Genomic DNA, 26,394 nt, shown 5'->3' with positions numbered 1-26,394 from the left:
AGGCCCTCTTCAGCCTGCTTTCAGGAATCGTGGGAATGGGTGGGTGGTGGTTCGGGTGAGAAAGATGAGACGGACGAAATGAAGACAGAAGAGAGTGAAAGATTATCTGTGGAATATTACTGCCTCAGCATTTGCCTAAATGATCCAAGAAAACCACAGAAAAACTTGGACCAAGGCAGATGGACCCGGAATCGAACCGGCGTCCTCCCGAATGCTAAGCGTGAATAGTATGTTGCCTACTGAGTTCATGAAATGACGTCTTTTACTGCCGAATACATGAAATCAACAATTTCACAAATTAGACGCATCATGTACACATTTAATAAATTGCAGGCAGTGAAATACAATATAAAAAACAGCAGCTTAATATGTTTATGTTGTAACAACAATTGCCTTCATTACATGCGGCCTGCTTTTGAATATTGTGATCATCGTTTAATATCAGACACGCGTAGATAATATAATCATGCGTCTGTTCAATTTATTACGTTGGTCACCAAACGATACAAGACAACATTAATCACGCTTTTACTGAATAAAATTTCAAATGTATGCTTTTAAGTGAACCTTTGTGTGATCGATCATTAGGAACCGTCCGTCCTGGAACCACAATGACCCACGACGTCCTGTTTTTTCCTTTTCTTAATCTCCTTAATGAATATTTATGACTGGTTATGAATTGTTTTTATATCCAACATTCCATAACAATATAGGGTGCATAGGTACCATCTACATACACGTATATATAAGATATGTTTCCTGAATATTATATTTTTCTGGGATTCACCGACAATAGCATCTATCTCAATGTGTGATAAAACGGTATTACCGGAGTAAAAGCATTATGAAAGCACATAATGAAAGATAATACGAAGCATCCCTCTCCGTCAGAATAACATTGTATTCACCCTCTTTCGGCCCATGTTACACAATAACAGTCTACACTAGATGCGTAAAAAAATAATTTATCTTCTCTACGCCTACATATAACATATAATAAATTTTGCAGACAGAAATATTTCTAGGCCAACTAAAATTTATGTACAGAATGAAATAAAACAATCTGCTTCTTTCCTTGTACGATTTACTGGTTAGATCGTCCAAATTTGGACGAATCCGTACAACTGCCGATAGGACACAAATACCGTAACCCAACTTAAGTCTTTGTTCAAAACGTAAACTCTTTGGGTTTAGAATACACATCAAAAGTCGATGCTTTAGTTAGTTCCATCCGTTAATTAGACTCTTTAATGGTTAGATAATTGTAGAATATCAAACCTAAGTCCGCCACTGTCGTAAATATATACATAATTATAATTATGCGTATACTGACAAAACAAATACGTAAATAGCTGTGTAATTCTAACGCGTGTAAATTTATAAGTAGGTAGACACGCCATCTTTTTTTTTTTATTAATGAGTATAGTTCCAGTTCCTATATTCGCAGTTAAAATTTCCTTATTCACAACTGCAATCGGCAAACAGAAAAGGATGCGGTGTCATTTATTAATAAGATTGATCGCAATAGACCGCTCATACCTAGTGTAAATTTTTCCGAAAACATGGGTTTCTATTCTAAACGTTGTGTTTTAACGCTGCGAGATAAATATCTGATTTTTTGTATGGTAACAGAAGAAGGTTCACACTAACTCGGTACGTTTTTGGTTATCAATAATACGGTCATTAAAAGCTTTTACAAGTGCTTAAAGTTGATGCTTCTTATGGGACACGTATTTTCAATAGAAATTAAAAAATTAAAAAATGGCCTTCGATAGGCTTTAGAAAAGAGCTTTATCTATGTTATTACAAAATTTCAAACCTCTGCTCCAAACATTAAAATCATAATATCTAGAACCGATAAGCATGTTTTTACTCTACGGCGCATGTACTACTGAATCCCCTTAATGTATCGGCATCTTTTGACTATGTACTGTTGGTACGAGCCGAGGCAGCTTTTATAAAAGATATAACTGAGTGGATTAATTTTAAAATTCAAAACAAGAAAAAAACACTAAATTATTTAAACCCTTGCCTAATGCTGATAATAACGATTAACTATAATTGCTAATTTCTTAATAAATTGATTTTAATTTGATACTTATTGGTTTTACTTTGGAACCTTAGAATGTATCCCTTATGGTTTCATACTAATTACCATTCCACATCCACGGATTCTGTATTCGCGGTATATTTATGGAACGTATACCAAGAGAATAAAGAGCTTTTACTGTATAATTTTCTTAATTTCCCCAGAACTTGGAAACCTTTTGAAGTCGTTTATTCGTAATAATAAAATGAAAAAGAAAAAAGAAAAAGAAAATCAGGCAATTCTAAAGGCTTAATTTTGCAAGAACGATTACATTCTCATCTTGTCCTGATTTCCACTAGAAATCTGCGTATTTTTATTCCCCCGAAGGATAATAGCCGAAAGATGCCCTTGTCTCGCCGCAGGCACGTATCGTGGGGCGTTTGGCGACAAACAGCAATTTCGTACTTGGATGGAATAACAACAACCCCTGATTACATTTGGGGTGGCTCACTTCGACATAATGTACACAGCTACATTGTATCGATGGCTCAATAGCATTACCAAAACAAATGGGAAAATTATTATGCTATTCATTACAATATTATTATTCTCTATGGATAGATAGGTACGTATGTAGATGCCTAAATTCCTCTACATGAAGATTTTATGTGGTCAAAATACATATACACTATGGCCATTAAATGAAGCAATGGCTAAAAGAAACAAAGATATACTTCGTTTAGTTTCTGTAGCGATGTGACGTTCGGTTTGACCGGCGCAAAGTAGAAAAGAACAGCACTAGGCCAGAAAAGGAAGGAGACAACTCTCAGCCAAACTCTTAACCGGTGAGGAGCGTATAATCCGTACAGTACTGCACGGAAAATTGACCATTTTATCCACTACAATTGCATTGCTCAAATGTGCTGTTATTGGTACCATTTACTACTGAAAATATTAACGAGATGTTTATTTATATTTGAAGACATATTAAAGGCTTTAACGCTTGTTTTCTACTCGCACTACTATTCATGATTGAACAAAACTTTTAGCAGGTACTGTATGAAAAAATATGTTTAATGAACAAGAGTCGAGAGTATAATGAGCTTTTTTCTCCCTACCTACGATTTTGCCAGCGCGCGTCCAAGACATTGGAAGGGGCACATCGCTACAGAAAGTAAATGAAGTATAACATACAAGACTGCGGTACTCCAAAGATCAGGCATACCTTAAGGGTCAAATGGAACTGTAGAACCATTCTCCTTTTTGTTTTTTTTTTTTGTACTTACGTAAACATCTGAATATCAAAAGGAAATAGAAAGGTAGGTACTGGAGTTCTTTAATAAGCTTTGAAAATTCTACTTGAAAAATGGAAGAAGTTCATGTGCAATTACTTACCGTAATCTTTTGTAGTACGGATCGTAGCCGGCGGGATATCGGCGCACGATATCTTGCAGATTTTCGTCTGAGGGAACTTTCTGTCGAACGCAGACCGTGAGCAGCGACGTCCTGTTGGAACAGGGAGACGCCTGCTGCATCGAAAGGCAGCTAAAAAGACTCCTGCGATCCTGCTCCAGAGCTCCAAGTCCTCGATCAGAGATGCAATATTGTTCGAGAATATCCTGCAAAAAACAAACCGAAACTGTTAGCAGAAAGGCATACCTACATATGCAATTCCCGGCAGGCATCAGAAGTTTCCTCAAAATATAATAATGTAAAGTATTGCCCTGGGAGTGCAATCATTCACAAAAGCGCATAGGAAAATGAAAAGCTTTCCGTTTTGTTATTTTTTTTACGTTATCTTTTGCGTTGCTTGTTGCTTATTAATTTTTGCCATTATAGATAACCTCAAATTAGTGAGAAAAAAATGTTTCTGCTGCCACGCCCTCGCCGGGAATTGAACCCGGTATCCTGGCCTAACGCACTATTGCTCTAAGTACTACTAATTTAAAAAAGTTGACAGCAGCAGCAACGACGACACATACCTGACTATATACTTACGTCACATTAATTTGAGGTTATCTGTAATGGTAAAAATAAATTCAAAAATTAATTCCGTTTAATGTATTAAATATACAGAGTATTTACTAAACATATGGCAAAAATTCCGTGGATGATTCCTGAGGTATTTTGATAAAGAAAAGTTCCTAAAACGTTTGTCGAAAAATTCCTCCTAAAGGAGCTGCACTCTTTCAAATGGATTAGCCCTAACGCTATTAAATTTCTTATGAAGGAGAATTAGACTAAATAAATCAATTAAGTTATTTACTAGAACTTAGAGTAGTTATTATTTATCTTGGAATTAGATGATTGCTACTCAAGATTATTCTCTTTCGTTTCTCTTCTTCCCGGATCTTGTTAAACATGAGGTCGTGTTCGGCATTTGATTTAAGTTACTTAATTTTAAGCAAAAAGTCATTAGCGGAAGCGTTGAAAACGATTAAAAACTTTTGATGAGAAGAAAACGTTTTCATCTACAAACATATTGTAATAATATTATCCATTTCTTTCCCTTAATTTGGATATAAATAGGCAAAGAATCTAGGCAGTTAAGGGTTGGAATGTATATATTTGTGTGAACGACTAACACCGACGTTTCGCCTCTACTTGGGGGACTTTATCAAGCTAGGCTTATCTAAACCTATAGATCCTGCAGCTTAATGTTAGAGGAAAACCACAGAAAATTTTGGACCAGATGGACGGGCCGGAATTGAATCGGTTTCCTCTCGAATGCTAAGAAATTTCCACATATAAGTGACGCCATTCAGTGTGGAAATCAATCAACTAGCGGAGTTTCGTCACTGCGCAACTCAAGGTCAAAATCCATGATATTCTGGCCTATCTCTATGCATAAAATCAAGTGCAATCCAAGTCTATACAACCGAGCGGCGTGGCCTAGAGGTTTACACAATTGCTTAGCATTCGGGAGGACGCCGGTTCTATTCCGGGTCCGTCTGCCTTGGTTCAAGTTTTTCTGTGGTTTCCTTGGATCATTTAGGCAAATGTTGGGGCAGTAATATTCCACAGATAATATTTCACTCTCTTCTGTCTTCATTTCGTCCGTCTCATCTTTCTCACCCGAACCACCACCCATCCATTCCCACGATTCCTGAAAGCAGACTGAAGAGGGCCTTCCGCCCTACCTTCCGGCATAGTCCGGAGGGACTGCCCGCCCACCAGCATTACTGGCTGGTGGGAATGAAACACCCAAAAGTTTTTTTTTTAAGTATATACTAATTTACTATACCAGTGTAGTACTGCTGCAGATATGTAACAAAGTTGTTCAGGAATTTATATCAATTTGCAATTCTCAATCAGGTTAGGTTTATCTAACTAAAAAATCAACCTTGGTGAAACCTCCTAATTAGAGATGAAATGATGGTGATGGTTCTACACACAAATATTATCCTTCCAACCCTTAACTGTCTAGACACTTTGCTTATTATAAAAATAGTGAGACGCTCTAAAGTGCATTCCAGGGAACCCCTACGTTAAGTGAGTCACTATCGGGATTCCGAAAATTAGTTAGGTAACATTTGTCAATTAAATCGTTCAATTATTTCGGCTTTTCTACAATTTTACTGTTGAAAATATTACTTTAGAATAGTGTAACAATAGTGTAAAAAACGTAAGGGGAATACCCCATTACTGTAGTCAATAATTTAACCTCATACAAGAAACGTGTGCGATGAGATGCAATGTTCTTTAATTCTTATTAGTTGATGTAGAGTTTCATACAGTAAAAGGGATTTTTTAAATGTGCCGTAGCTTTAAAAATTTAAAAACCCACTGCTCTAAAGTATTACAGATGAACAATCAGAAACGTGACACTGAATATTCGATGACTCTGAATTGTTTGTAACTTGTGCAAATTATGTTGAGTAGACAGCACTCCAATCAATATGGTAACATAAACAGAGTGAATCAATATCGTGGATAAATTAGGGGAAGAAAAAAAAATATTCAAAAAAGAGCTTGTATAAAGTAACAGTTTTCACATTCCAAAAATGTTTTCTTACAGAGAGAATGCTCAGTTGTACTCGGCAGCTTTTGAAAAAAAGTATCAAATGGTGAACTTTTAGATTTACGTTGATCAAACCTTTGAGAAAAGAATCAAGGAGCATAAGAAATCTTTTGAAAATAAAAAATTAGATTCGAATCACGCAAAAGATCATAATGATGAAAACCATAATTTTAATGAATACTTTGAAATTCTACATCTAGAAACTAAAAGCTATCGACTCTACATAGTACAAAGTTGTATATAAGTTCGTATTGTTAATATAGTTTTAAGTAATACATACTTCTGAAGAAGCCTGAAGGAGGCGAAACAATTGTAAAGTTAATTAATTATTAATTTCAGTTTATTTATTAGGTAATTATGAATTTCCATCAAGAAAACGAACGAAAACCATCAATCATAATATTTTTTTCTTAGAACTCGACGAATTTTTAAAAACTCTGTAATCAATACTTTTCAAGTTAATTTTTGACAACTCTACAAAGTTTTTAAACATACGTTGAACCCTGCTTTGAATATATCTGATAAACATAATACTTAAATCAAGCTGAAAACATTTAAAGGACAAATCCGAATACAGCCTATTTTTCGTTCATAATTCACTTGTAAAAAAGCGGACTTGATAATCATGGTCTAAGATTGTTTCTCCTCCTATGACAAGAACACCGATGAAGTCGATTATCTGACGTTTCGCCACCAGCTATGTATGGCATCCTCAGGGAATGCATCGAGGACAGTTATACAGAAACTGAATGTCGTTACAAAGAGAACTCTTGGACAAACAATGCCATACCACAGTCACTATTCTATAGTAATTACAATTAAACCTTTGTAAAGTAATTTTTTACATGCATATTACGGACGAAAAAAAAGGCCTTTACCAGACTTATCACTTCGGTGGAAAACAGTACAAAACTTTAAGCTATACGTCCACTGAAAATTATTTAAATTGCTAAATATTCCCTAACTTTGTACTTCCTACGTATGCAGACCTAATTAATAAGCATTAAATACCTCGGAACCTAAATGCGTGTAGCATTCATCAAACAATTTGCAAAATTGTTGATTAGCTGTTTGAATTTATGGATTTATGTAAACGTTACAAACTTCTGCAAACTAACTTGTGTTCCTTCAGGCCATAAAATTTAAACGCCGTGTTTCTACATGCTCCCAAATATTGGTCGAGTAAACTCGAAGGTGAAATCCGCAATAATAGTAGAAACAATTCAAAACTATGAACTAACCAAAAAAGAAACCATGTTTTTTAACCTCTGGTAACTATTGCACCAAATTACTGATAAACTATCTGCTTGCCGCGTAATTTTTGAAAAGAGAAATGCATTTAGGTGATATAGGTAATTCAAAATCTCATGAGCCTTCACATACTTGCAGGAAGTGATAGTGCACTGAGAAATAAAAATTAAATTCCTAAATGTTTCATAGTCTAAAAGTTGACAAAGTATTTAAAAGTACAGGCGAAGACATTGGCAGTAAATCAGTGTATCAGTGACATAGGTCAGTGCAGAATAGTATTATTGTATTAACGAGTGCATACGTTTCTAGGCGAACAGTTTCTTAGACGCTATTAATACCCATTAAACCTACTTATTTTACAAACACCGAATAAAATTATTACACAATGTTCGTATTATATCTTTTTTATACAAACATAGTGTACGTAATACTAACCTGTTTACTATAGGACGGTGTACCTCGCCTACCTCTTCCAAAAAGCCTGCTAAGAGCTTCATCTTCAGATTCATAAGAAACGGCTGTGTGTTGAATATCAGCCTATAAAAACAAATAACTTTTAATATTTCTTATTAACTATTTATCATAGTAATTAAACGAAAATTCTTATAATAAGTTTTTCATTAACCCTTCCACATATTTATTTGTTCAAATAAGTACGCCATACTGCAAACCAATCAACACTCAAATTATAACACAATTTTTCCTGACTCATAAACGCGAGATACCGGAAGTGCTATTCGGAATAACAAGATGGCGGATGATTACAGTAAACAACTTAAAGCTATTAAATTGCATATACTATCGCGATACCATGGTATATTCACTACCTACACATTATAACATAAAGTCAAATGATAATCACAATTGACAAGTTTTTTTAAAACGCCTAGGAATTATATTCACTTTAATATTCAAAAGAGACTTATCTACCAAAGGCTTCAAATATAAATTGGTGACTGTGAAATGCCTTAAACAAGAGAAAAGTATTATTAAGCATAGGAAAGAAGTACGAGTGTATGTGTCTGACATTTTCTAATATGGCTAGGCAACTAAAGATGCAAGTAACATTTAACAGAACATATTTAGGAGAAATAAATGGTTATGTAGCTCATAAATTATGTGTTGTAGATACCTCTAAGCGAATTAGTTAAAAGCGTTTTAATGATTTAGTGCCAAATTTCAATATTTAAAGTTAAAAGTTACCTTAGGGGAGACCAAGGTAAACCGAACCATTACTCAAACGAGAATTAAGCACTGAACCTTCGAATTTAGTTCAGTAAGTCATATCGAGGTAAGGTTTTGTGCATTCGATGCGTGAGACCGTCTATAAACTTTGTGAACATAAGATATCAATTCATCTTTGCAACTCTGTCAATAATAACAGAAATAAATCCAATTTTTTTAGGAATATGTAGTAGGCGACGGGTCTTCTAGATACTTTGGGCCCGATGATCAATGATTTAATAAATGAAATTAATTAAATTATTTCTAAAGATAATACTTCAAATTATCATCATCATCATAAGGTCGTCAGTCCTTTGACAACCTTTTTCAAATTTCTGTATTAACCGTTCGCCAGCATAGTAGTGATTTCTTTTTATTGCAAGCGACTCGACCCTGCCCTATCCTCTGCTTTATATCCTTACTATTCCTTCCGTCCTGACTTATCTGACTTCCTAGATACCTAAAATCGGCCACTTCTTCTAATTTTTCGTCTCCTATCTTTTACATTCGCTCTTTCCCTACTTTTTCTTCCCTCGCATACCAGTATTTTTGTTTTACTTTTATTTATTTTCATACAGTACTGTAGACGACGTGTATGACGGTCGCCCTAGATCCTAGGCACCTCGGAGGTCGTCACCGACTGCATATTCGTGTCCAGCGACCATCGGAACCCCCCGAGTAACAAAATCGGACTTATTTCTATCATTATTGACCGAGTTGCAAATTCTTTTTTTATAAAAACTGCGTTTCTCTTATGCGCCGTTGAATTTTTTTTGAAATAATCAAACAGTGCTTGGGCATGGTAAAGTTTTTTGTTTAAACAAATTTATCTGTGCAATATTTTGCATTTTGTTAATCACAGGTAAAATGGACTTTATGTATTACTAAATTGATCTTTTATAAATGATTACTGTCAAAAAGTAAAAAATTTAGAATAATATTTGTTTTAACTTACCAAAAGTAAAAGCACCTGTAATCAACTTCGTTGCAAGTTACAGCACATCCTGCGTTGCACAAGAATCGCGTAGGTGCAAATGTATAAATAGAATAAGTAGATATAAAATGACTGTGCAACTTCTACGCATATTCTGCACGCAGCCCCTTCTCTCATGGAGTACACATAAGTCATGTTCCCAGACCAATTACAATTTGCCCCGAACTATATGAATAATAATACAGTACTTACATATTATAACAGATATAACCACAATTATACAGGCCTGACGCTGGAAGCTGGCGGAAATTTTAAAATGGCGTGGATGCGCGGTGGCAAAAGTAGGCAGTTTTAGGTTTAAAGATTGCAGCCCTCATTCTTCAGTATTCCTATCAGAAGCGTAGATTAAATATTTAAAAGCAGGGATCAGTGAGTAAGTAACAGACATACAAACAGAAGAACTAATGGTTGATGTTGATGACAGTGATAGAGATTCCGATGATGACAGTGAAAGTGAAAATTAACTATAAAACAAAAGCAATAGGTTAATTTTTTCTTTTTGATAAGTCATGTTTTTACATTATTTTCTAGTACGCTACTGTCCCACCTGTATTAATAGTATAATTTACGCCTACTGAAAGCTTATTTGTGTATCGGTTCCAAGTGACTTACCCAAATAGGTCATACCTGCGCGACCGCTCGCCAACTTCCTTCGTCAGACCTGTACTTTCTTTGATCATTTTCGTGATTGTTAATTAATTCGGTAAAATAAAACTTATTGTAAAAACTTTACGAGAAGTACCTACATGTACACATTTACATATGTAAAAAAAATTGATTAGAGAGCATCAAAATATTTCCTTTTTTTCTCAAGAACAGGGAATTTCCCGTTTCCAACATTTTTATCGTCACTATGATATTAGACTTTACCAAATGTAAATAAACTAAAACTTCAAGTATTACGTAACGCAGTTAGGGGGTGTGGGGGACTTGTAAAACGCTACGGTGCGTTACAAGGAGGGAGGGGAGAAGGTGGGGGGGGGCAGCAACGTGTTACGTAACATCATGTTTTTATTAAATAAAATAAGATAACAATGATTTTGCAGGACATAACTGACTATTTTATGTAAATATTATCATTAGCATGTTACGTAACGCTTAAAGGGTAAAGGGATTGAGTAAAACGCCACAGGTCATGGAGAGGGGGGAAGGATTAAGTATCTTTAAAAACCACGTTACGTATTACCTTATTTAAATTTAATGTAGCCCGAATTTCTCCTCTGCATTGCACTACTTGTGAAACATCCCGTAGGAGCAAGTCCATATGTATATTTTTCCTACAAATGTTTTTTTTATTGTTACTGCCTTATTCAAATCGTCATTTCTATTCGTTCAAAATAGCGTAACGGTGTTTCCTTTTAAGTCTGTTTTTATATTCGAAACATTGAAATGTACGATCGGCTTGCGAAAAATAAAAGAGAGAAATCTGAAAAGAATGATGTGGACCAGAATTGATTTTCCGTTATTCTGCTGAAGTAAATATTTTTTCGTTTAGTCATTTTTTGGGTTGATTTCCCGTGCTCTCTTTCTTCTTGCTTGTCTTAAAACCCGTCCGGTTTGAACTTTATCATGCACTCTTACAATGAAAAATGTCAGTTACAATTTAACTCAAACGACCCAACTTTTTGAATAAATAATGAGTTACTGACAGGCCAAAAAGAGCTCCAAGTAAACGAATTTAATATATCTCATGCCAACTTTCCAAACTAACTCGACAACTAAATTTTTTCGCACTATACGAGGTAAAATTTTACAAAATGCACCATCAGGTTCGGCTTTTGGAGAAAGAAAAAGTTAATCCTATAAAAACGTGTCAAAAGGAATTAAATAAGTTACATCTTCTAACTAAGGGAACTGCAGGTACCCTTTTGTACGCAAAACTCATTAAACGGTCATTATAATTTGAGTTAGTGAGCAGTATGAAGTGTGACATCTCCAAACCTCTGGGTAAGGACTTCCCATTAAACGTTCTTGTCATTATTCTGTGTTATATCTACTCCTTGTGAAATCAATAGAAGTTATGAAAACGAGATTTCTCTCTTTACCTCCTTTTAGAGCAAAAATCTATCAACCGCATTTTTAGCGATTCGGTACACCGGAATCACCACTGAACGCTAGTAGAGATAGTACCGAGTCTCATGGGTCATGACCATAGACTACACAGTGAAAAAACCTGGTCTGTTCATCGATTTCTACTTCTCATAAAAAACATTGGACGTCTTACCGTTGAATTAATGTTTTTGAAGTGAAAATATAAATACAGTAACCTCCAATCCCCGCGTATTTTGAGGACCAGAATGGTTTAAAATGCCTCTAACTGTTACGGATGGGCAATTATTAAATTTAACATCAATTATATTAGCGATTGTAAGAAAATAATCAACAGTCCCAATTAATTGATTAATTCAAAAAACTAATTCGTAATCGGTGATTTTTAGAATCTCAAAATAATTAATTATTCCATTATTAATCTATTATGGTTACAGGTGTTCGAAATGTGGTGTTACAGGTGAATGATGAGGATACCGTGGATAGAAAAGGTTAGAAATAAAGAGGTATTAAAAAGAATAGGAAAACAGAGGACTCTATGGAAGTCAATAAAATATAGGCGATATAGGATGGTAGGACACCTTCTTAGGCTTGAAGGTCTAGACAGAAACATATTAGAGGCAGAAACAGGAGTTAAGAGGAGAAGAAGTAGACCTAGATTAGATTGCTGTTCTCAAATAGTTAAGGATGCATGTTGTTCCAAATGCGAAGATTAGCTGAAGATAGGAAAGAGTGGAGGTACGTGTCCAACCAGTCTTAGGACTGACGACTTAATGATGATGATGAATTTATTATTAGTTAATCTATTATTATTAATCAATTAATCGTAATTAATTTGCTCATACCTAGTAGCTGTCTAAATATTCTGTTGAATGCCCAATTTGTGAAATTACCGATTTCAGTCACGTATTCTTTTTTTGACCGTCCAACACTATTTTTGTTTAAACTCTATACTATCCTTTAACCCTCGTTGTTGTTTTTTTAATCCTTTTCGTGGAAGAAATTGAATTTATTTACCATTTCATATTTTATTTCTTACTATAATATTACTTGATGATGTTTTCGTCAAAGCATAAATGGTTTCAAATTTAATCATGTCAATTTGGGAGATACTAGATTCTACCACCAAGAATCTTGAAGTCCCGAAAATCTTTTTAGATCAACCGCTGTTATTGTCCATTCATTTAGAGAAAGGTACAGCGTAGGCAATGCGTGCAAGCGAATATCAATTGTAGGCGGATCCCCGGATTATGGTCGGTTGTTCACCGTCAGAAATTTTCGATCAAATCAAATCGTAAGCTTCTAGTACCTTCTATAACCTCTAACATTACAACATATTTCGCACACGGATGTGGCATCGTGTACCTTTCTCTAAGTGAACGGACTATTTTCCAAGTTTTAGGTAATTATAAATAGAGAGAGGACTTACAAAACTAGTCATTCTTCGATTAAAAACCAATTTTTATATTTACCTGTGTTGAGACATCATAATGATCAATTACTACTCTGGAATTGCCTAGGTACCCTGAAACAGAAAAAAAGAAAAACGGTATAAGTAAGTGTAGGTGTCGATTTTATTTTCGTTTTGTTGCGAATGGGATAAAAAAGATATTCCCATTTGTGTACATTTGCACTGTTATTGCCGATAAGGCATTTGCAAGAAAGCCCGTGGAAACTTATCTTAAGCCATAAAAGCGGCTTCTTACAAAAGTTTTATGTCTGAAGAGGCAGCCGTCGTAACTCGATGCGAAACAATTCATGTGACAAATTGGCCTATTGTCAGACTAAGCGAAATAAAAAGTTAACAGGGCGTCGTAAAATCGTATTTTCTGTGATTTTTCCCCCTTGAATAACTGAACGTGGAATTTTTGATATATTTCTAAAATTTATCCGTTTTCTTTTTTATATTGTTCGTTAGGGACCGTCCACGAACCACCCTTGTCCTAAAAAAGGAAAGGGGGTTCATTAATATGTAAAGGATCTGGCAAAGCTGGGAAAAGGTTTGGTGATGTCCAAAAAATAAAATAACATTGCTCACAAGAAGTAATGAATATTTATTATTAAGTTTCACATGTGTTATGGACAGGTTGTGTTGGACAGGATAGCAAATCATATGTTTTACTGTTGTTGTTCGAAATGTGGTGTTATAGGCGAATGATGAGGATAGAAAAAGTTAGAAATGATAAGGGATTAGATAGAATAGGAGAACAGAGAATTCTATGAAAGTCAATAAAAAATAGGCGAGATGGGTTGATAGGACTCCTTTTCAAGCATGAAGGTCTAGTCAGAGACATGTTAGAGGCAGAAACAACAGTTAAGAGGAGTAGAGGTAGACCTAGATTAGATCACTGTTCGCAAATAGTTAAGGATGTGGATTGTTCTAGTTTTAGGGAAATGCGAAGATTNGAATCAGTCTATAGAGATGGCATTAATAGACTGGAACACCGCTATGAGAGAACATCATTGGGAGAAGGAGACCATGTTGAGAAATAAAAAAAAAAAATTTTTAAAAACCTTGTTTTTCTTGGTCAGGCCGGAAACTTATCAATCCACCCTCGTATCTCGTTGAGGTTCTGCATACGCTTTAAGCTGGGATGGCGGGAAGGACTAGCATGTAAAAAAATTGTTTTTTAATTATCTTGGCTTTAATTGAAGCTAAGACAAATACGACGAGATCAGTTTATAGTGAACTACAACTTTTGAGTATGAGCTGAGACAAACATTCTCACAACAATTTTTTTTTTGATAAAATAGATCATTTGGAGGCAGAAACAACAGTTAAGAGGAGTAGAGGTAGACCTAGATTAGATCACTGTTCGCAAATAGTTAAGGATGTGGATTGTTCTAGTTTTAGGGAAATGCGAAGATTAGCTCAGGATAGGAAAAAGTGGAGGTACGTGTCCAACCAGTCTTAATACTGACGACCTTATGATGATGATGATAAGGCTTTTGAGGCAACATTGATCTAGTGATTGATATCTAGCTTCGAACACCGATATTCACCAAAAAGGACAAACGCCCCAAGATGGGACGCTACACTTTAAAAAGAAAAATCGCCATTTCATTCATGAATCTGTCAGAATAACCAAAAGTTCTAAAAGCGGCCCTGTAAAGCAGTACCTCATCCAGGTTGATTAAAAATAAAGATCTCGTAAAACGATAAAAACCAAGCGAGTGAGAACATAATTTATTCTTGGCTTGTATTTGTCATTGTTTAGCTGTTCTCTTTCATTTTCGTTGATTGCACGCTTGTTTCGAGAAGTGCCGAGACCATTAGTCTTTTTCCCTGGTGCCGCTTTGCCACACTATCGCTCAAACGTATCGCCCGCGATGTAAGTTAACACCTCTACTGTTAAATTCACCGTCTTTTGGTAAATATTCGTGGATTTGATTTGAACGAAACATTTACTTGATTAATAAAAGGTCTGATTTCTCAACACCAAGGTGGTCAATTTTTTTCGTGTTGGTACATCGTTTTCATTTTTCCCTGTGGGTCATTATATGTACACATCTCTGTTATTATTTCAGAAACTTTTACTATCTATATGTTATAACATTTAAATTTTTAAATTCCAGCGAATTCAGTTTTAACCCGATTCTTCAGGATTTGAACGATAACCACTCCAGGCAACAGCGTGTTTTCTCTCTTGGCATTTTGACAATATCATGTACGAGGGTGGATTGATAAGTTTCCGGCCTAACCAAGAGATGACGCCACTAGGCCTACCTTGAGGTGACATTCTATAGTACCATCCTTGGATAGCTTGTAGCTATAGTTTCAGCCCGATCTCCTTGCTAGTGTAGGTTTGACAGCACGCTGAACAAGACGCCTCTGTGGTTTTCGTAAAAATGGAAAAGCAGGAAAATCGTGCTGTCATCAAATACTTTTATTTGAAGGGGTTAACGCCGAAGGAAATTAAAAAAGAGATGGACTCAACACTGGGGACATCCTCCCCGTCATATTCAACCGTTAAGCAGTGGGTTTCCGAGTTTAAAAAGGGTCGTGTGAGCACCTCTGATGGGCCTCGCTCAGGACGCCCCGTTGAGGTCACAACTCCAGATATGATCGAAAAAATTCATCAAATAGTGCTGGGAGACCGCAGATTGAAAGTGCGTGAGATAGCTGAGACCTGTAAGATGTCATATGAACGTGTGCAACATATTTTGCACCAACATTTGCATATGGAAAAGCTCTGTGCAAGATGGGTGCCGCGTTTGCTAACAGTCGACCAAAAATTGATTCGAAAAAACATTTCTACCGCAAATTTGTCATTGTATAAGCGTAATCCAAGCGAATTTTTGCGTCGATTCGTAACCGTTGACGAAACGTGGGTCCACCACTACACTCCTGAAACCAAAGAACAGTCTAAACAGTGGATTGGACCAGGGGAACCAACTCCAAAGAAGGCAAAAACAATTTTTTCGGCGAACAAGGTTATGGCTACTGTTTTTTGGGATGCAAGAGGTATTATATACATTGATTACCTTGCAAAGGGTAATACTATCACTGGTCAATACTACGCAGACTTATTGCAACGTTTGAGCCACGAGGTGAAAATTAAACGACCTCATCTGGCGAAGAAAAAAATCTTGTTTCATCACGATAACGCACCAGCGCACACGTCAATCGTTGCGACGGCTAAAATCAACGATCTAAAGTTTGAATTGATGCCGCACCCTCCTTACTCTCCAGACCTAGCCCCGAGTGACTATTTTCTGTTCCCTAATCTCAAAAAATGGCTTGGCGGTAAGAGATTTGCGGACAATGAAGAAGTAATCGAAGCTGTAAATGGTTATTTTGAGGAGCTTGACGAATCAGTCTATAGAGATGGCATTAATAGACTGGAACACCGCTATGAGAAATGTATCAGCCTTGGAGGAGATTATGTTGAGAAATAAAAAAAAAAAATTTTTAAAAACCTTGTTTTTCTTGGTCAGGCCGGAAACTTATCAATCCACCCTCGTATCTCGTTGAGGTTCTGCATACGCTTTAAGCTGGGATGGCGGGAAGGACTAGCATGTAAAAAAATTGTTTTTTAATTATCTTGGCTTTAATTGAAGCTAAGACAAATACGACGAGATCAGTCTAGAGTGAACTACAACTTTCGAGAATGAGCTGAGACAAACATTCTCACAACAATTTTTTTTTTGATAAAATAGATCATTTGCAACTTGCTTTTACTATTTGACCCGTACATACTTCTTTTTCTTCTTATTTCTGCTCTTAAAGTAGTTCATCTGGAGTGGAGCCTCCTTGTGCATAGATGCCAGAATATTCTGTTCTGGGTTGTCACTGAAGAATGTTTCTATACGTTTAAATGATCATCACGATAAGACTGTCAATCCTAGGACTGCTTGGACACGCACCTTCACTCTTTCCTATCCTCAGCTAATCTTCGTATTTCCCAAAAACTAGAACATCCCACATCCTTAAGGACCTTTAAATATCTATCGATAATATTGCCAACACGTGACTGTTTGTGTGCATCTTCCTCTAGATTGTATCTCTTCTGTTTCACGAAGCACTTGGCAATATGGCGCATTACATGACCGTACCAGTAAAGTCTAATTCCGCTGAGCCTGCCCACTACTGGAACCAGTTTCGTACATGCACCATTATTTTAACATTTCTTCTCGGGTTATAGGGCCTGTGTATTTGGAAACTTTAGAAACAACGGTTGTTATAAGCCAAGTTTGTTCCACCGCCAATCAATAACCATTGCAGTTACTACTTTAAAAGTCAGGAAGTTGCAATCTTGAGACGGTCTCTAAGCTGGTATCGTGAGTTTTTTAGTATCCTAAATGATTGAAAAACAATTTCTGTACCTATTAGCCCTCACCTCTCCCTGCCTCGAAACTTGCACTAGTTTTACGCGATAATAAGAAACACATTTGTAGAGCTAATAAGAGCGAGTCACTTTGAGCTGAACTCAATTGCTAATTGCAAGCAGTAGATCCACATAGTGCAAAATAAATGAATAAATTAAAAAAACGAAATCTACAGTGATTGTTTAGCTATTCTTCAAAAAGTTTCATCCAAAACGACTAGGCAAAGCCGATAGCTACTAAGAATGTAAGACCTAAATCGAGATTTATAAATCGTTCGCCTTGGAAAATATACGACAATATCAGGTGCCTACAGTAAATTCTTTTGATGAGTTTATTCGGATAGCAGTTATACCCTTAAATCGGTAAAAATTACTCCTTACTCCAACAGAGCCTCGCGGGACTTACACATAAATCAAAAGAAATACATTTATTTCCATTATCGAAGCGTCACTGTGAGAGAAAATGAGGAAGATCACTCAATTAAAAAGAAAGTGTAGTAAATGCAAAGTTTATGTTAACAAAAGAAGATTCGACTTTGCGTTCAAATAATTTATGGGAAAGGATCGATAGGCTCCTAACGACGCGTTCTTTTATTGTTCAACACAATGAAGATTTTTGGTGGATCGAAGAAGATCTAGAAACAGATCAATGTCTGTTAGCTGTATGCAATAGTCGGACTGAAGGTGATAGCGTACTTTCTGTGATAAACAGTTTACATACTGCACCAGATGGTTTTGAATAAAACAATAAAAATTTTATTTCAAAAATGTTAAAAGTCATATAGTTTATGACAACCCTAACTTTGATCATTACATTTTAACAACGCCAATATCTTCGTAGCACTTAATAACAAGCAACTTAAACAGCGTTCCATTCTAAAAATTACCTTCCGAGAAAAACTTTAAGAAAAGTTTGACATTAAACGAAAATCTAAATGGATTTACATAATTGTTGTTGGTGGGCGGCAGTACTGAGAAGTTTCCGACTAAGACAATTCTCAACGACTTATTCTTTGCTTGGTTTGTAGGTGCCTTCCAACTTTTAAAGCTAAACTTAATTAACAGTTTCCAAATAAATTGATTCTAGGAACTTGTAAGCATTGTTTTACTGACAGAAGGGCGAAATCTAATTTTGAATGTTAATTCCTAATTTCATTAAATGATACATCGCATTGTTGTAAAGCTAATTTTATTACATTAAATTAAGTGAACTATAATAACTACGAATAGGTAACCTCAAATTAATTAATAAAAAAATATTGGGTAGCTAATAGATAAATAATTTTATTTACTTTTACTACTAGGAACGATAAAATTTTAGTTAATATATCGTAATATGGAAAAACAAAATGAAATTACGTGAAAGTAGAAACGAAACGAAAGACAGACATAAAAACGACAAATAGATATTGGATTCACTAGTAGTAATGTAAGCACGGCTTATAATTTATACGCAAACAAATCTGAAATTCTCTGAAAGTGTAGGCACTTGTTTAAAAGCAGAGATTATAAATTTTTCATGTTTTTGTTGAAACCCATTTGAATAGAATTGCCCGCTTTTGCTAGCGAGACTCTCTAATACCCATTAAATTCCTGTTTTTGCTTCCATTTATAACGCTGTAATATTCTTTAATTCATTATTCCCGTAGACACGATTCTGTTACAAAATATTCTTGAGATTATAATTATTTCATTACAGACAGAACTCCCATACCATCTTTATATATACGAGGGGGCGTTTTTAAGTTCGCGGGATGGCGGGGGTGAGAAGTTTGAAATAAAAGTACGAATTTATTTTTCCTTTTGAATATATTCACCTGCTACCCTTATACATTTTTCCGATCCTTCAATTAATTTACGTATACCTTCGAAAAAAATGTTTTATCTTTGTCTAGAAAATACACCAAAACTGCATCGTTCCCATCTTCGCGCTTGAAAATTTCTTCCCACGAAGACTTTTTCAAGTTTGGAAATAAGTAATAATTGTTGGGAGCTAGGACGGGACTATAGGGTGGGTGAGCCAAAATTTTAGGGCAGCCATCGCAACATGGCTCTTATGAACAGGCGCGTTTGGTCAATTTTCCTATTCTTTTTTCTTTAACTGCTTCCTTTAACCGCTCTAGGATTGAAGCATAGTATTCTGCGGTTAAGGAGACACCTTTATCTTTATAATCGATCAACAGGATCCCTTCTGAGTCCCGAAAGACTGTCGCCATGATTTTCCCAGCCGAGTGTAACTCCTTCGACTTCTTAGGCGGTGGTGTACCTTTCTTGTGCTACTACAGAGAGTCCTGTTTGGACTCAGGTTCGCAATGATGAACCCAAGTTTCGTCTCCAGTAACAGTTCAAGTCAATACTCCATCTTTATCTTCACTACAGTGGTCCAAAAACTCGCAAGAACACTCCACACGCTGTTTTTTTTTTTAGACGGAGTGAGCATTCTCGACACCCATCTTGCGCTGACTTTAGTCATGCTAAATTTATCGTGAAGAATTTTCAAAATCTTTATTTCTGATACTCCTATTATTTGTGTGAGCTGATTCTTCTTAAGTCGGGCATCTTCCAGTATTAATTTTTCAACTTTTTGAATGATTTCTGGAGTGGTCACCTCGATCGGCAGGCCTTACCGTGGGTCGTCTTCATGTAAGTCCCTTCCTTGCTTAAAGAGGGTATGCCACTTGTAGACCATGGTTTTACCTGGGCAAGAGTCCCGTAAACAGATGACATCTCTTCCAGTATAGATTAAACTGATTTTCCTTGCTTGGTAAGGACCTTTATAACAGTGCGGTACTCGATTTTCTCCAGGTTTCACAATTTGTTCCCGATTGCTTTGTTTCGTCGATGATAGTTCAAAAACTACTGACCTAATTACGAGAAAACTTAGTACTTATACTAATAATAAGTTGCTTAATTCATAATGACTCGAGTAAGTATCCTCACTAATGACCTACCCACCCATTCCCTGAACTTAAAAGCGCACCCTCGTACATACAAAAAAGTCTTGACTCACTAACTCATTCACTCATCAATGCCCAAGTTAAATCCTTGGACTTAGATAACTGAAATTTTGCACAGAAGCTTCATCTATGATGCACGCAAGGAACGAGAAAGGACATTTTGAAATTCAACCCCTAAGGGGGTGAAAAGGGATGGCAAAGCTTGTTCGGAACATTTGTCTTTGTGATCAAATTTACTTGAAGCTGTTTGATATGTATAATGACTCATATCTACTCCTATTTCAACATTTTAAAAAATTAAACCTCTGAAATTAAACAAACGCCAAAGGGGGAAGTGGGATTTTTGCAATAAATCAAATTAAAACTGATCTTTGCCTTATGTTAGACACTTTCAAACACTTGACTTAAAGCAAACTTAATAAAACATACAATTTATACGTATGCTTTAAACATACCTAAGAATAGTGAATACAGGGTGTGAAATTCTGAATAGGATGTTCTGTGTTGTTGAGGGTAGTTACCGTAAATGTCTAGTTACTTGCTTTCAATCATATACATCAAAGGACATTAATTAAAAAATAATGGTTCCTTCGACATCCGTACATCTATTTGGGCACCATAAAATTTACAGTTTGATATTACGAAGCGTGTAGAATGGATCGAGTAAATTAAAATAACGACGTCAACTGAGCAAGGTAGGCATCAGAGCAGAAAACAAACGACAACAATTAAAACAGCAAAGCAGTTAATGACAATAATTACAACTGTTACTTTCTAACGGATACATTGCAGAATAGCGTATCTGCAGCATTCTTTTGCACAAAATTTCGTTTTTTGATTAAATCGTTTTTGTTTTCAGTTTGTTGATTTGTAGTATTGTTCATGTGCCACCACAAAATACTGAAAAATCCCTTTATTATTTTATCTAACAGATGGCGTTTACTACGTTGTTTATAGTAATTCAAAAACTGTTTTAAATAAAAGACAAATAAATAAAAAACACATTTATTAAAGTTACTTTGTTTAATGTAATGTTTATTATTTACTGTAAAAAGTTTATTTTATTTTGAGGATGCTCATTTTATCTTTTGGGGTGCACCTCCCAGTTGCACCTGTGACGTTGATCGTAGACGTTTCAATTTGCTCCATTTCAAGGAAAACCAATTTGTATTAGCTGATCCCGTTCAATATTTACTTCAAAATGGCTTGATGTATTTCTTGATCATATCCAAGCATGCGTGAGATCGTTGCAGGAGGTTAAATTTTACCGGGAGCTATCGTGGGAGTGACATGTGCCCTCGCCTGAATTAATATAGAAATCATTTCGAAGACAGAAAACGGGAGAGTAAGAACGAGGGAGATAGATAACAGGAAGTGGTAGTTCACGAGAGGAAAGCGCAGTACAGTTCAGAAAGCAATTTCCGCTGCTCCGATAGCAACGGCTATCAAGGTGCTGATTACTGAATCTACTGAAGTTTTAAATAAAAAAAAACTAATCAGTTTAACTTACGCGTCAAGAATTTGGTACGTTATCAAATACGTTATTAGGGGTATTCCATAAATATTAAATTAGTAATTTTTGAAGTTAAAATTTAACTCGCTTCCCTTCATTAGAATTTAATGAATCATACCGCGTGTTGTTTACCACCTAAGCTTTCGGCTCCAGCGGTATGAAGTTCCACAAAATATTTAAAGACCTGACACGCCTAAGTGTTATCCCCAATTATTATAAATCTAAATCTAATTATATTGTTTCGAACTGTCTCTAAAAATTTTAACCGAAACCAATAAAAACAAACAATATTAAATTTGACAAATTGGTAAAAGTTTTCACGACCCCTTGGGGGGACTGATGCTGTTCTGATTCGAGTCTAAGACCGTCGTCAGTTGAAGATGGTTCCTAACGTTTCACTTGCACCAATAGCGAGCTTCTTCAGAGATTCTTCCAACTCCAGTATTGGATGAAGACTGGCGACTTGTCTAAAAACTTTAAGAAAACTTTTGGGTGTTTCTTTCCCACTAGCCAATAATGCTCATCAGCCTCCTTTCAGGAACCGTGGGAATGGGTGGGTGGTAGTTCGGGTGAGAAAGATAAGACGGACGAAATGAAGACAGAAGAGAATGAAGGATTATCTGTGGAACATTACTGCCCCAGCACTTGTCTAAATGATCCAAGGAAAGCACAGAAAAACTTGGACCAAAGCAGACAAACCTGGAATCAAACTGGCGTCCTTCCGAATGAGAAGCAAAGGTCTAAACCTTTAGATCATCCCGCTCGGTGGCGACTTGTCCTGCTCAAGTTGTATTCATTCCGATGCGTAGGAAGCGAGGCTTGTTCAAGTTCAGTAAACCGTAATGTCTATCGGTACTGATCGACTGTTCCTAAGGATCGGGTTCCAATCTTCACCTTCTCGTTGAACTTCTCCAGATATTTTTGGATTTCTATGGCTTCCCTATACATCCTACTGTGGTAGCTGTTGAACGAAGCTAGCAATCTGCAGTTCTTAAAGAGTATTGTATGATCGTCGTTGCTCAGTTCGTGTCAACCACAGAAAACTTTTAATCCTTACTGGCAACTTGCAATGTGCTCCTTCAATCTTGTTCCCAAAGATGTCTTGGTGGTTCTTATGTAGATCTTTCCGCAAGAACGGGGCATGATCCCCTAATGAAACTAATTGATGGTTAAGACAGCAAAGACTAAACGGTCAATACTCAACAAATGAATGAATGAGCAGTATATCTTGTATGTTTCGTTAAATCATTTGTAAGGTAAAACTGAACGTCTTGGTTATCAGACAAAGCAAAGCCTTTATGGGGGAATCGTTGAATAACTACAAAATTTCTGGATGCATGCTTTGACTGAACTGTAGTGGTAATGGAAAGTATATCTACTTCAAAGATAAGATCTATCTTAGTTCATGAGATTGTGTTAGTTATTGTATGTTTCAATACTTTCTCTAAGTGTCTAAAAGGAAAGGGTAAGGAAAGGTAACGCTTCTGATTAAATTTAAACAACTGGAGTCTATTTCATGGTTATTTTCAGAAATGTGGGAAGCCGCGCTAGATTTTTCTAACCTAATAAATCTAAGATGAGCTGTATGCTCTTTAAACCTAACTTTAATTGCCCTTCGAGTCTGACTTATATGCCTACTGTTTATCGCAATAATTACATTTAGTACTGTAAATTCCTGCTTCCTCCTGAGAATCTATTTTATCTTTTGTCGAAACACGTAGGATTAGATTTGTAAACGTTTTGTAGAATTTTGAGTGTTAAGTGTCTATTTAGTTACGTTTCACAGCACTCAATTGTACACGTAGTTGTTTCGACTTCATATAAAGGGAGGAATGCTCGAACTTTCAGCAGAGATGTAATGAAAAATTTTTACCTCAGGGTAAAAGGGGTCACATGGTACTGCATTCTGCCAAGCTAACGATACGCGGTGTGATATATTAACTCATTTTCCCCCCGTTGTGCGTAATCTACTACTTCCCAGTAAACAGTGAATGCGATTTCTTGCTTGGGAGGTTATGTTACCCCTTCTCTACCCCGACATAAGGAAAAGTCGTACTGTGGGAGTAGGGGAATGGTATAAGATTGTATGCGGGCCTCAGAAACAAAAATGAATTCACACCCGGTAGGGGGTGGCGTGTAATACACCTTATATTAAACACGCTCTTTAAAACGTTACTCTGCAATCTTAAAGGGATCCAAGAGATGCTTATGAAATGAAGCGTTCAGATTTTTAGACCATTACTTCCTGGTCATATTTATATCGAAATATATGTCTGACAATTGTAATTTAAAATTTTAATTAAAACGTACCTAACCAAACTTAATTTGTTTGAGGACAAAATATTCTACGCAAAATTATCCGTTTCAGTGAAAATAACTTTTGTTTCTAATGACTAATAAAAACTAATCACAAATAGCAATAAAGAAGTCCATATCTTGTGTGACTCAATAAACGAATCGAGGATTGTCGTCGCCGTTTGGTGGTGGTGTTTTTCCAAATGTGGCCATTGGTTTCAACCACCATCACTAATATTGCAGTGAAAATTAACCAAAAGGCGGAGATAATTACATAATATACCATCTCTCCTATAATCCTTATGTAATAATTCGAGTGTCTCTTATACAGAAAATATAATGTGCATATTTCTCAGCATTCCTGCCCATGAAGGGTCGAAATGTATGACTCTATAAAACTTTGCGATAATACCCGGAGCATGATTCATGCGATTTTCTGGTGTCTGTACCCATAGGAGGTTGCATGTGTACAAAATTTATAATACCTGTAGCAAGAGCAACAGTATTTCATTTCCATTGCTTAAAATAATACGTAGAAGAGACCTTCTAAAGGGCTTGGGTTGAGTAAACGATAAAATACTAAAAAAAAACTAATTTTTCATTCTAAATCTAATTAAAATTGTTTCGAACTCTCTCTAAGAATTTTAACCGAAACCAATAAAAGCAAACAAAATTAAATTTGACAAGTTGGTAAAAGTTTTCGCGGACCCCTTGGAGGACTGATGCTGTTCTGATTCGGGTCTAAGGCCTTCGTCAGTTGAAGATTGCACAAATGACAAGCTTCCTCAGAGGTCCTTCCAACTCCAATATTGGATGTGGACTGGCGACTTGTCTAAATATATTAAGAAAACTTTTGGGTGTTTCTTTCCCACTATAGCCAGTAATGCTCATCGGCCTCCTTTCAGGAACCGTGGGAATGGGTGGGTGGTGGTTCGGGTGAGAAAGATGAAACTGATGAAATGAAGACAAAAGAGAATGAAAGATTATCTCTGTAACATTACTGCCCCAGCATTTGCCTAAATGATCCAAGGAAAGCACAGAAAAACTTGGACTAAGCGANAATACATTTCCATTTACCTCCTTCTCTATATCCATACAAAATATCTATCAAACAAATAAAATTAAAATTTTCTTTTGAAAAATGAAACCATTCCATCAGTATTTTCTTATGACGTTGTCAAGTTCAACTATCGTCAGTAAACCGACTTTACAGATTTTTTTTAAATGCAAACATGACAACAAGTACGTGTAATTAACATCTCTGGGGGTCCATTACTTTAAAGTTCTTCAAATTTCTCGGAAATGTTGTAGCATGCATTACCCCTGGCAACACTACGGAGAATTTCCACCCTCGTTCGGTGAGCCGGCAGCTGCAGGAATGTTTGGTCGGAGTAATTAGAAATTACTGCATTCCAGTTGCAGAATAATTGAATTTGGCACCTACCAATATGATAAATGTGTGCCTAATGGAACACTTAAGGTTACTGTCACTGCATGCAAAATTAGATATTAAAAAAATAATAAAGAAAAAACTTCCAAAATGCCAGTAGCTTATTGTATTGTGTTGTATTTCGAGTTTTTCAGTTCCAGATACCACCCAAACAATGTCGTTTTGTATCATAAGTATGAGAAGGAAAGAGGGGAGACATATCGAGGGAATTGAGTTTAAATCTAGAACAGTCAGAAATGAGTTGGGTATAGGTGATATGGTGAGGGCTAGGTGAACTAAAATGATAATAGATTAGGAACTGAAGAAAATTGATGAATGTAGGTATGTAGGGTGCATAAAGGCTTGAATGTGGAAGCATGCCAGGATATTTGAAAGCAATAAAAAAGATGGATGTGATTGCAAGGTTTAGAATGGAAAATTAATGTAGAAGGTGTAAGTATTGGATGAACGGGGATGAAATGTTATGTCGAAAATGTGGAGTGAAAGACGAAAAGATTGGAATGATTGTAGTGAAATGATAAGTGAGATCGGGAATGGTCCAATCCGTTTGAAAAGTATATACGAGGGTGGATTGATAAGTTTCCGGCCTGACCAAGAAAAACAAGGTTTTTAAAAATTTTTTTTTTTTATTTCTCAACATAATCTCCTCCAAGGCTGATACATTTCTCATAGCGGTGTTCCAGTCTATTAATGCCATCTCTATAGACTGATTCGTCAAGCTCCTCAAAATAACCATTTACAGCTTCGATTACTTCTTCATTGTCCGCAAATCTCTTACCGCCA

The 26,394-nt window shown here is 36.0% G+C and overlaps 1 protein-coding gene across 1 annotated transcript in view; it reads right to left on the bottom strand.

Moving 5' to 3' along the window:
- LOC108734776 overlaps positions 1 to 26,394 on the bottom strand; it is a 116,905-nt gene that overhangs the window by 66,591 nt on the left and 23,920 nt on the right. Inside the window, exons 2-4 of the mRNA XM_025981280.1 lie at positions 13,041 to 13,093; positions 7,737 to 7,838; positions 3,425 to 3,648 (exon numbers count right to left, since the gene is read on the bottom strand). Coding sequence (XP_025837065.1) covers positions 3,425 to 3,648; positions 7,737 to 7,838; positions 13,041 to 13,093 — 379 coding nt within the window. The remainder of the gene's footprint in view (positions 1 to 3,424; positions 3,649 to 7,736; positions 7,839 to 13,040; positions 13,094 to 26,394) is intronic.

Source organism: Agrilus planipennis, unplaced genomic scaffold, assembly GCF_000699045.2.
Source record: "Agrilus planipennis isolate EAB-ADULT unplaced genomic scaffold, Apla_2.0 scaffold5, whole genome shotgun sequence".
Lineage (NCBI taxonomy): Eukaryota > Metazoa > Arthropoda > Insecta > Coleoptera > Buprestidae > Agrilus > Agrilus planipennis.
This window is presented reverse-complemented; position numbering and strand designations above follow the sequence as displayed.